This window comes from Citrus sinensis, chromosome 4 (genome assembly GCF_022201045.2).
Source record: "Citrus sinensis cultivar Valencia sweet orange chromosome 4, DVS_A1.0, whole genome shotgun sequence".
NCBI classification, from domain to species: domain Eukaryota; kingdom Viridiplantae; phylum Streptophyta; class Magnoliopsida; order Sapindales; family Rutaceae; genus Citrus; species Citrus sinensis.
In genome coordinates, this window is record NC_068559.1 from 28,118,518 (window position 1) to 28,130,953 (window position 12,436).

A 12,436-nucleotide genomic window follows, 5' to 3' on the forward strand; every position below is an offset into this window, starting at 1 on the left:
TTATTATAAATAAATAAATTTTAAGTAATTCATGAATGAAAAAACCAATCAATTAATTAATAACAATAAATAAATAAATAATTTTGAGTAACAAATAAAAATTGTAGAATAAATTATAGAAGATATCATAATGGATATATTTTTTTCTCGTTATTTAATCCCAATTAAACACACATGAAAATTAGGGTTGTTAATCCCATGAATTTAGGATTAAATTTTGAATTTATTTAATTAGTCTAATTTAAGTGAGCATGCCAAATATGAGATTAATATTTTATTTAAAAAATTAGTCTAATCATACACTTAAGGCGTTTGGGATTGAGGTTGGCAGCCGTATCTTAAAAGGTACAACACTAAATTGTTTGATAAACACTAACTGCCGTATATTAGAAGCTATCTTGATATAATTTTTCACTTGTATGATGAAAAATCTATTATATCTTTAAAATTATTATTAACAAATTATATTTACTACATACTATTAACTTTTATTTCATAATTATAATTTTTTTCCACACCTTAAAAAGTACAACACTTCAATCACAAACAACTCTTAATTTTTATCTCCCAAAACATTGCCTTAATGACTAATAGTATAAATTCATTCTCTACGTAACATTAGTTTTGATTGAATTTGCCCATAGCAAAAAATTGTTTTTCTTATATAACGAAAGATGATGCATAACTTTTGAAACAGTTAGTCTATTTAATTTTTTTTCACGCAAATTAGAACTCACTTAGCAAACTTAGTCCATATTAGAACTCGTATAGTTTATTTCTATTATGGGGTTCTTTTTTTTTTTTTTTTTCCCTCGATAGGTCACCATAAATTCTGGCAAGGGGAGCTAAAAAAATTCATTTGATGATTTTAAAAGAAGATTTTGAAATTAGGTGGTTTTCAAAGATTTTGGTTGAGTGGTGGACCGCTTGCGAGATGTGAGAGCAGTGGTTCGAGTTTTTATGAATTCAAATTCTCCCTCAATTAAGCATGATTAAATGGAGTCAATTTATAATTTTTCTCGGGTAAAAGCTCATTTAGTTCATGTATTTTAAGATTTGTGTCAATTTAGTCCTTGTATTTTTTAAAATACCTCAAAATATACCTTCCGTTAAAGTATTGATACCCATACTGTTACTTTTCATTTCTTTTGGCTTACTTTTACAATATTACCATTTTATATAATTTTTTTTGGGCATTAATAAAAAGAAAATAATTAAATTACCAATTTAACCCTAAAAAAATTTAAAAAAATTATATTAATTTTTAATTGTCAAAAATTGTATGCAAACTACCAAGTGTGCAAATGGTGCTTGTAAAAAAATTAATATAATTTTTTTAAAGGTTAAATTGATAATTTAATTATTTTCTTTTTATTAATGTCCAAACAAAAAAATATTATAAAAGAGTAGTATTGTAAAAGTAAACCAAAAGAAATAAAAAGTAATAGTAGGGGTATCAATACTTTAATGACAGGGATGTTTCGAGGCATGTTAAAAAATACAGGGATTAAATGAACACTAATATTAAAATATAGGAACTAAATAAGCTTTTACCCATTTTTCTCCCTTACGAAATGCGAGTAGAGCAAAAATTTCTCGAATATTTATGAAAGTTATTTGTTTGGGCAAGTGTTTCATGAAAATTAATAATAATAATAATAATAATAATAATAATAATAATAATAATAATAATAATAATAATAATAATATATTATTATTATTATTATTATTATTATTATTATTATACCAAAAACAAAAACAACAACTTTGCAGGAAAGATTAATATGTAATAATTATTATTAAAATAAATAATAGTAATACCAATGATTGAGTAAGGACATTTTAATAATATGAAACAATTTATTCCTATTATTATTATTTTTAGTAATTTATTCATATTCTTAGTTAAAGTAAATATATGATGTTAATTTAGTTCATTCTGATTTTGAAGTAAATTGTTTATTTTAATTTTTATTTCTCATTCACCATTGAGAGTCTATTGTGATTCCAACGCATTCTATTTCTTCTCAACCAAAAGGGCAAAAAAAAATGTGGATCACCTCATTGGATATAGATCATATTAAAAGTTGGGTCCAAAGGTTACCGTGATTTTTTAAGTCAAGATTAAATTTAAACTGATCTTCAGATTAAGATTATCCTTGGTGATGCAGTACACAAAGAGCCAGTCAAGTGAAGTCTCTTCAGGCCAACTCCAAAACGAACAACAATTCTAACATGGCGTCTAAGTTCTATCACAGAGGATACCACCCCCAGATTTCAAGAAATTTCAAAACCAAACGACCTACTTTTAATTTGAAGGGAATTTTAGAGGAAACTCCAATAAAGCAATCGAATGACCAAATTACAACCTCTTTGGCCGTTGAAACTAAATATGCACTACAGCAGACAAGAAGCGAAGGCGGAAATGGTTGAATTGTACATAGCGAAGAAGAAGCGTTTTATAGTTTTTTCGGTTACAACAGGGAAGTGAAAATTCTCAAGCTCTGCTGTGAATAAAAATTCGTTACATGTACATAATATTGGGACTTAGGAGTGCAAGAACTGTGAATCCTTAGTAAAGGACAAGACGACATAAATCATAATAATCAAAAATGAAATTTTTTTTTTCTTTCCCCTTCTCAATCTATCCATGCAAGATTCTGCCTGACAAAACATAAACATCCTTTTGCGATTAAATAATTTAGGCTTATATTTGCATATCGGTCATTGAAAGGGACGGTATAATGTACAGAGCATTATGGCGATAGTGAAATACTCTTCTCACGCAAGCGGGAGGATGTTCAATGTTGATAGAAGACTAGACACGATAGCCAGAAGCCAAAGTAGAGGTTAAGCTGCTGGGCCAAAAATGCTCCCAAATTTACACGACCCATACAGATGGAAGAAGCGTTCCAATTTTTGCGATAGAACACTCTTGACTTCAGAAAGCTATCTAAGATGCACCAAAATCAATATTTCCAGTAACAGCAACTCCAATGGTCACTCAAAGACTTTCATGCAATCAAAAGATTCCATATAAGCACCAATGCTGTGATATATCATGCACAAAAAGGGAAACAAGAGAAAATTTTTGAAACAACATCCGAAGCAGCTAAAGAGAGACTCACCATTTCTCTTTGCTCATAGTTTTGGACTTTGGATGTGATACCACTCATTTATTTAATTACTTTTTCAGAAAGTACATTCCATCTCTAAGCTCCAATTTCTCTTCAGAAACTAGTCCAGATAAAAAGCTTTGCAATTGTTGGAGTGATTTATCGTAAGGAGGATCAGCTACACAAAACATCTGCACAAATGCATTTTATCTAGTAAGTTATCAACAAAATCAAGCTATTTTTGGTTGGAGCATGTTAAAATCATTCTTACCTTGAGAGTGTTGTGAATTCGATCTAATGCCATGCTACCAAAATTTGTGAGCATTCCCAAGATAAATTTCTACAACAAAACAAATGTCAATTAGCTTGATAGCAAGCCAAGTAGAAAAATTTAAATTTAATGCACAATTACACCTGTATGATCATTTCTGTTCTTAATGTTTCTTATTCATTCTTGGAGGAAACAATTTCTCTAAGCATGAACATCTTAAGTGCTCCATAGGCTCACAACTAGTGTACTGCTAAAAAAGGGATGGTGACTGATGTAAATTCCATTGGCCAGGAGATGGTGAAGCTGCATAAATTATTTGCGGAGAACCTACTATCATGAACCAGGGGAAAATATAGAATGGGTATATGGTAATAGTTCCATATTGATACGAATCAATCCATATGTACCCATTTTTAAAAAGATCCATACCCTGCCATGCCTCCTTAAACCCACATATTAAAGAGCTATTGTTGCAGAAGACTCTTCTGAGTCAAAATGTTTGCAACATATCTTACTAGAAACAGAGTGGGCTGATTGAGAAGACAACCATCTATTATCACCATAACAGAATACAAACAACAATTGCATCACATTACCACAAATTACATACCTCGTATACAGTCATTTCATTACGTATTTGATCCTCAACTGAGGCAACAGATCTCTCTCCATCCTCATCACCTCCCAGCAGCTCCTCACAACTGCCAGTATTATCGCCATTTTTACTACTGTCAACCATGCTTTCCACAAGATTATAAAGGTGATCATTGGAGCCTGTCCCCACTGATTCTTTAATGATTCCCTGCACGCCAGACCGAATTATTAGTTAATTGCTTTACATATAATCCATGAAATTTTCTTATTAATAATTGAGCCCCAAACATTTCAAGCTTGGCATTGAGCATTCCTATTCAGTTATAGCAAATAAAGATAGAGACAGTTGAACTTGTCTGATAGAGGATAATTACGTAAACATCTCATAGATTAACATAAAAAGATGAAGACTGGTACCAATGAACTAATGCAGAAATCATTGGCAACAAATAAAATTTTTCCTAATTACTAAAACTGGTTCTTTCATTCCACTAGTAAAGTTTTCTCAGTCAAGTCAAATATTTTTGGTCCAGTTTGTCCGTGGATAAAATTAAAATCACGAAATATAATACAAGCTTCTAACACAAACCTTGCTTATCCAAAAGTTTATCCTCCGACTCAGTACATCCACTGGTACCCCAACAGCAGCAGCAAGATTCTTGGAGGTCCAACTGAAATTAGAAAATGAAAATTGTTATACCATCATTAAAGAGTATAGGATTTATCCAGATAACTCCTGAAGTTACCTAGTTTGGTCTTGAAATTGCATAATAATTGCAGCATGTATGGGAGCCACCGTGAACTGCATCGCTCTATCATCAAACTGCAATTCCAACTACAACAGCATTCCCATATAAAGCGATGTTATTTGCATGATGCAAGAAAATAAACTGGGGAACAATTAAGAGAGAGTTCTCTACCAAGATTGAATGCAGCAGAAAGCAAATAAAGTAGCATTCATATTGAGATATCAGGACCATTAGACATCGAGTGATAAAATGAACCCAACCTTTACTGTGCCAAGATTTTTCTTCCAAAGTAGCTTACGAGGGGTTTTTATTTCATTAAACCTTTTTGCATAATCAGCAAGCAGCTGGTCAATATGTCCAGGTACAATAAGTGCCTCATCCTGGAATTCTCCTCAAGGTCAGTTACATTGATGTACTAAAGGGCAAAACAAAGAAAATAAAAGAAGATATTGCTATGAGAGGATATCAACCAGGAAATATCAAGTAAATCACGGACGACTATGCACTTACATGAGCCAAAATGGAATAGATTTTTAAGTGTTGAAGCAAGTCAAGGAAAAAGGGGGAGATTGGCATGAAAAAAATTGTCAACCACTTGAATGACCAAATAATTTAATGTCCTTGCATGTATAAGCTATGGATTTTTTAAGTGTTGAAAAAAAATCAAGTTAAAAGGAGAAGATTGGCATGAAAAAACTGCCGACCAGTTGCATGACCAAATAATTTAATGTTCTTGCATGTATAAGCTAAGGAGTGATAAGGGGCTTCAAGATAATATAAGCTGCCATTATAAGAAAAATTTCACGATGGTGATTTTATGCCTATCTTTTGAATATATTATTCATATCATTATAAGAAAAAATGTACTCCATACCTGCATTGGAGGCCAGAAGTTTGATGATATGATTGTAGCATCAAGCAAACCCAGAGATACCCCTTCTTCCCCCAGCTCAGAACCTAAGAATACATTCGCCAAAAAGTTTTTACTGTTCTTTTAAAGAACAATGGTGGTATTTTAAAAAACAATAGAAAGTTAATATATTCAATGCATACCAGCTAGAGATTGTTTCTCAATGGTTGCTTTGATATTCGCATTTGTTCTCTTTGAATCAATCAAATCATTAAGCATAATTTCACATCTTTGCATGCTACTCTCTCCAAAATGTATCTGGAAAGCGACAGCACAACAAACATACTTTCAGGTGTCCAGGGAAGATATGATCAAAACAACACCAAAAGAGCACAAATTCAAATAGCAGAAATGTTTACATACAAAACACCTACTTTCAGGAGTTCTAACGTGCGTATTTCTGAATCAATTTCATAATCAGACTTATTCAGAAGCTTGTCTGCTAGCATAACACGATATTCATTGACAAGTTGGTCCTTCGAACCAATTATGCCAACAATCATGCCAAGTATGTCCACCTTCCTCCGATTCCGACTACCCTTCAAGGGGTCAGCCTCCACAGGGTCAGGCTCCCAGCTGAAAGGTCCAAACTCATGCAGGGAATGTCAAAACTGACCAGATAACTCATAGAAATCCAAATGTCATCACATATCTTAAAAACAAATCATGATGGAAAACACGTACCACACAGCATTAATCCACGCTTGCTTGTCATCAATATTGAAACCATCATCAACACCAATATTCTCTTGATTTTCTTCATCTCTATTTAATTCTTCAAGAAGACTATCCCCAGCATTTCCAGATCCATTAGGATTTCCTCCAGTTCCGTCAGTAAGCATGGTCACAATGCATTTTATGGTATCCTTCCTTCCCCTTAGATAGTCCCTTATTGGTTCACCGACCGCTTCAAGAAAAACACCAGTTGGGTCGATTGTCCGAAGTGCTTTAATAGTTGAAACATATTGATGCAATATATCATTGGTTGAGGCACCCGCAGTGAGCAAACGATATTTTAGTGCCGATATAAATGACTCAACCAACTTAGAATGTTGACCAGTATATTCAAGACACTGCTTTAAGTCTTCAATTGCGGGAGAGCTACAAGATTCAAAGGATAATTTTGATAAATTAGGAAATGCAAACTTTTTCCATTAATATCATTCACTTCCATAAATTCACTGTTAAGCGAAAGTTGGACATCACCGTATATCATCTCATTTTGATGATCCCTATCATCATCTCTATTCTCTTTATCAATTCTCCTATACCACCTAGGTTTATGAATTTTTCTTCTCATAACTAGAGCATTTATGAATTTTTCTTCGCATAACTAGAGCATGGGAAAAGGGTTTGTCCTTGGTCCACAAAATTGCCAAGCATCCCATTACATTTCCTCTAGAAAATTGATTTTTGTTGTACGGAATAGTTGCTATCAAGATTGAAGAATATACAAACTCATTCATCATGTTCCAGTTTGATTTTCACTCGCCAAACCTGCTACAACTAGTATTCAGGTGGGAAAAAAAAAGCAAATAATTTCTGCCGTGCCTTGGAAAAACGATGGAGATATGCTCCCCACAAACATAAATAACCTCAATAATAGCACAAGATAAAGATTCACACATGCAATGCCCAACATACAAACCCTTCCCCAGTTCGAAGACTTAAAGCAGTGATTCAAAGGATAATTTTGATACAAGACTTATAATTTTGACCAGTGATTTATAGATATCACAAATATTTACATTTACCTTTCAGGGTAGTCCACAATAATCTCAAATAGCTTAGCTATCCTCAAGTCTTGCAATGTTTCATAGGCAAAATACTCTAGCCGCAATCGCCATCTAACAAGTCCTTCTGAGGGATTGTGTGTTCCAGGACAGCACAAAGGGCGTGAGGCTAGAGGTGATTTAAGGCCAGCTGTAGGACTATCATAACTCTCAGATTCACCAAGATAAGCAAGAAGTGCATTCAAGAACTGAAGAGGTACAGCCTGTTAAACAAACTGTTAAGTATAAGAAATCACCTACCATAACATAATTTTACAAACTTAACTAAAGTAGATGCCACAGGCAATATTAAAAAAGTAGGCAGAACATCGGAATAAACAACTGTTTTACTAGGGCTTTATATAAAGTATGAACAAGATTAGAAAAGTAACAAGAAGAAATTGAAGCAATATGGCAAATGTTTATCAAAGAAGGTGCAACACTAACAAAATGTTAAAACCAATTATTTGAAAAGTCGCCCATATTTTTTATCAAATATACAGAGTCAGCATTACTGTAAAGGTGGCATGGTTAATATTCACAAACTATACAGTTACAAGAAAGGGAAAGCTATTTAAAGCAAAAAACAACCTGTATCCATGCTTTAATGGGCTCCAAAACAGAACTCCTGTAATCCTCGCCAGCCAGATTATGAACTTTAGCCTGCCATTCAAACAGGAAAATGTGCTGTTAGCAAAATAAACTGTAAATGAAAGCAAAAAGGAGGCAGATAACTTCGACGCTAAACAGCAATAAATAGTTTTAGTAATTACAGTAGATCACCATCAAATGAAAAAACAACATTAGTAAAAATAGGAGAAGAAAATTTGACCAAAGGAACGGAATTCATTGAACAGCTACTGCATAATAAAACATATACCCACCTTCAAAAGCGAAAAGATGGCAGAAGCATAGGCATTTTCAGTCATAGATGTAAATCCAAGAGTTCGAAGATCATGGACAACCTTCCCAATGTGTTTCACCAGTTTGCCCTTCTCTGAAAATTTCCCATGGTTATTGGACTGATCAATATCCATTTCACCAGTTCTTTGTTTTCCCTTTTCATCTAAATCCATGTCATCTTTATCTTGAGAATCATTTTCGTCCTCTAACTCACCATCCATGATTGTACTTAACTCCTCCAGCCTTCCCTTGAAATACCAGTACAGCATTTCTGAGAACATTGTAAGGTATGTATCATTACCAAAACATGGCAGCAAAAATATTTAATAACAATCCAGAAAAATTGCCATTATAACAATCAAGCACAATTACACAACATAACTAACAATTTGAGATAGACGTACCAGGAAAATGTGGAGGAAGACTAGCCATAAGAACCGAAGATACCATTAGTTGGTATTTAGCAAAAAGATGTACTTCGGAATCCAAAATGGGTTTCCCTTCTGGTGAACAGTCCCTAGGAGACTCTATAGCATGAACAAGCATAAACAAGCACTTTTCCTGATATTGTATCTCCATACATATCTCTTCTAAAGCTTTACATAAAACCTCATGAACCTCATCATCATAAATCTGTAATTAACAAGAACAGCATATGACAATTAACTACTAACTAAAATAAAATTTAAAAAAAATTACAATCTTTAAACAGATAACAGTTACATACAAGCGGTTTATTCTTCTCCAGTACTGCAACTTTGCTGTAGACATCAAAATGCCGCCAAAATTTTGACACAAAAGTTCTCTCAAAAGTTTCCTGTCAGGAATTCAACACATATCATATCAATTAACTTTAAAAAACCCCGAAACCCAAGAATCAACAGTATCCGTCTTCAATGAACCTATTTATTAACAAGAAAATCATTAATTTCAGCTAAAAGGTTCCGTTCAACTAGCTTGTTAAGCTAAAACATTTTTTTTTAATTAAATGATAAGAAGAAATATAGCGGCGAAAGTCGTGAGTTGAATTGAATACCTCAAGGGAGCGGAGAAAGTGGTCATGAGCGAGAGATTGGAGGCCGTGTTTACAGAGAGAGCGCACGTGAGTGACGAACTCCTTTCCGACGGCGATATCGCGGCCGCCATTTAGAAGAGAGTTTGTGGTGGCACAGAAACCGTTGTAGCTTTCGATAATTTCTTGGACTGATTCGTCGTTAAGTTTTTCTAAAATCCCTAGATTACAGTACATTGAAGTTGATTCTTCCATTTCGATTAATGTGAAGCAATAAGAAAAATATAATAGGCTCGCTCACTATCTAAATGTGAGTACACATATGTAGTGTAACTGAGCGAGTATCAGACGTGGAAGAGATGAAGTATTGATTTTGCCGCCACTACACTCGAGAAAAATTGCGCCCTGGCTGGCGCTGGGTATTTGAACAACCCCTGTGTTTGTCTTCGGATTAAACGACACTGCTTTTTGCCTATTATTTTAATTTTATTTTTTCAAAAGGACGTTTTTCTTGTACATGTTATTTCAGACAGTTGGGGGTCTAATTGTGAAGTATTCAAAGTACGCATGCAAACAATATAAAGAATTGCGGCTACAGGGGTTTACTGAAATTGACATTTAAAGAAAAGAATGTGCCTGGTTTTCTTCGCGTGATATCCGGCTCATTTCTCATTAATCAGAACGAACGAATTCTGGTTGTTGTTGATTACAAACAACAATATTAAATGAAGGATATTAGCTCACGGTATCGATGCTACCAATCTAATCTCATCTACGCCTTACATTACTGCTTGTATTATTAACAACAAACATCCTAAAATCATGAGTATTATTGTTTGTATTATTAACAGCAAACCTCCTAAAATCATGAATGCTTGCTGTAATACACTTCCTGAATTTTATAATGTGAAACAAATATTATTATTATTATTAAGGGGTGGATAGATATATCCCATAATATACTCTATTAGATATTCACTATTTGATGATAATTGTACTTAACTCTCACTAAGGAAAAATCTCATTGGATAAAAACTCCAAGCGAAAGAAATACATTCAATGAATTATAAAGTGGTGCAAGACATACCTTAAAACTACCTTCTTAAAAATCTTTGTCGGAAAAACCTAGTGAGATAAAATCTAGACAATGAGAAAAGAATAAAGTGCACATATATTCACTTTACTCATTGAAATTCTTCCTAATAAAAAATACGCTCCCTCTGATGGGCGCTCCTTATGATGAGCGCTCTTCCTAATGATAACAACTTGATAGTCTATGTACGCGACACATGGTGATCTCATGTACTATCTTCCCAAATGTTAATATAGGTAGAGCTTTAGATAATATATCGGCAAAATTATCAATGGATTATATTTGCTTAATGTCAATCTTTTTATTATGTTGGAACTCATGAGTGTAGAAGAACTTTGGTGATATATATTTTATTCTATCCCTATTGACATATCCTCTTTAGAGTTGAGCTTTGCAAGTAATGTTATCTTTGTAGATTATTGTTAGATCGTCTATACCTAAAGATAATTTACAGACACTTTGAATACAATGTATGACAGATTGTAACTATACATTCTTGACTTACCTCATATAATGTAAGGAATTCAGAATGATTAGAGGATCTAGCAACGAGAGTTTGTTTTGTAGATTTCCAAAAAATAATTTTACTAATGAACGTAAAAAGATATCTTGTATGCAAAGACACATTATGGGGATTAGACAAAACAACTTGCATCAGCCTAACCAATAAGACTTTGGAATTTTTGTTAGTTCATTATAATAAAATAATCTCAAATCAATTGTTCTTCGAAGATGACGAAAAATATGTTTAATATCATTCCAATATCTTTTGGTTGGTTCAATACTATATTCAGTCTAGTGTCTTAAGCTAAATATGTCAGAGTGCCAATTGTATTTATATATAGTATCTCAAGACCAAGTATTTATTCATCAACCTCCTTAGGATGGAATGAATATTTTTTAGGATCAAAAGACTAGACTACTATTAGGTATTTAATGGATAATATTTGTCCATATGGTAACATTTCAAATTTTTCTCAGTATAAAGTGATTCATGGATAAAGATCCCATTAGATTTGTGCTCGATCTGCTACTTGAGACAATACCTAGTTTTCTGCATTTATTTCATTTTTTTTTCAAGTAGATACCAGTCTTTTGGAGCTCTTTTAAAGTTCAAATCAACTTTATATCATCAACATTAACATAGCAAGGCCAAATTCTATTTGCTTTATAAAAACACATGAATAGATAGGATCATTAACATAGTGTTCCTTTATCAAGTATTCACTAAGACAATTATACCACATACGTCTAGATTGTTTAATCTTTACAAGGATCTCTATAGCTTTATCGGATATAAAGTATGATGTGGTGATTAACAAGCTTTTGCATTTTAAATCCTTTAAGATTTTTCATATAGATATTAATATCAAGTGACCCATATAAATAAGTTGCAACCACATCCATGAGGTACATTTCAAGCCTTTAAATACTACTAAATTAATTAAAAATTAAAATGTAACTGCACAGATAAAAAGAGTATATGTCTCCTAGTAATCAATACTAAGTCTATGCGAGAACTATTGTGCTATTGGTCGTGCTTTATATCTTATAGACCTCTTTTTATTTTGTTTTTATAAAAATATCCATTTGTACTTAATAGGTTTAACACCCTCTAGTGTTTGGGCTACAGGTCCAAATATATTATGTTTGGCTAAAGAAGTCAAGTATGCCTTGATTGCTTCTTTCAACTTAATCGAGTCTCAATATACATTTATTGATATATTGCATATTTTAACCATTTATAATATCAGTAGTTACTGTGTATGTAAACAAATCATTGATGAAATCTCTTTACAATTCCACATCTATGTTTTGTGCACAAAGTTTATAGAATTTTTTTTCTCCCTACTTTGAGCCATTTCTTAGGCATATACCTCTTCAAGATGATTTTCATGCTCTGTGCTTCAACTAAAGACTAGGCACCGTTTCAAAATATTACTTTAATTAAAATCAACAGAAACTTCATTATTTATGGATTCATTTGCCTCTTTAAAGTTTGTAGCTCATCTTGAT

General features: G+C 32.8%; 1 protein-coding gene across 3 annotated transcripts; it reads right to left on the reverse strand.

Annotated features, from left to right (window-relative positions):
• Positions 1-2,415: 2,415 nt before the first annotated feature.
• Positions 2,416-9,792, reverse strand: LOC102607463 (anaphase-promoting complex subunit 2). Of its 3 annotated transcripts, none has more exons than XR_008054221.1 (17): positions 9,352-9,792; positions 9,043-9,132; positions 8,720-8,948; positions 8,297-8,586; positions 8,004-8,075; positions 7,395-7,636; positions 6,325-6,741; positions 6,015-6,216; positions 5,784-5,898; positions 5,605-5,687; positions 4,991-5,110; positions 4,728-4,816; positions 4,571-4,652; positions 3,998-4,189; positions 3,388-3,456; positions 3,129-3,307; positions 2,416-3,011 (listed from the first exon to the last, which is right to left on the reverse strand). XR_008054221.1 is itself a non-coding variant. In XM_052440069.1 (16 exons), the coding sequence occupies exons 1-16, from the start codon at positions 9,580-9,582 to the stop codon at positions 3,185-3,187; spliced, it is 2,646 nt and encodes an 881-aa protein (XP_052296029.1). In that variant the 5' UTR covers positions 9,583-9,792; the 3' UTR covers positions 2,416-3,184. The 3 variants fall into 3 exon arrangements, 1 of the variants encoding a protein (XP_052296029.1); XR_008054222.1 differs by having other exon boundaries at positions 9,043-9,217; positions 9,352-9,490; XM_052440069.1 differs by having other exon boundaries at positions 2,416-3,307.
• Between the last annotated feature and the right edge of the window lie 2,644 nt (positions 9,793-12,436).

Excerpts from the sequence above, each read along its gene's own strand:
- LOC102607463 (XM_052440069.1), bottom strand. The coding sequence starts at position 9,582 with ATGGAAGAATCAACTTCAATGTACTGTAATCTAGGGATTTTAGAAAAA. Across the intron at positions 6,217-6,324 it reads GCGTGGATTAATGCTGTGTG|CTGGGAGCCTGACCCTGTGG; the intron begins GTACGTGTTTTC and ends TGGACCTTTCAG. Across the intron at positions 5,688-5,783 it reads TGAGAAACAATCTCTAGCTG|GTTCTGAGCTGGGGGAAGAA; the intron begins GTATGCATTGAA and ends ATGTATTCTTAG.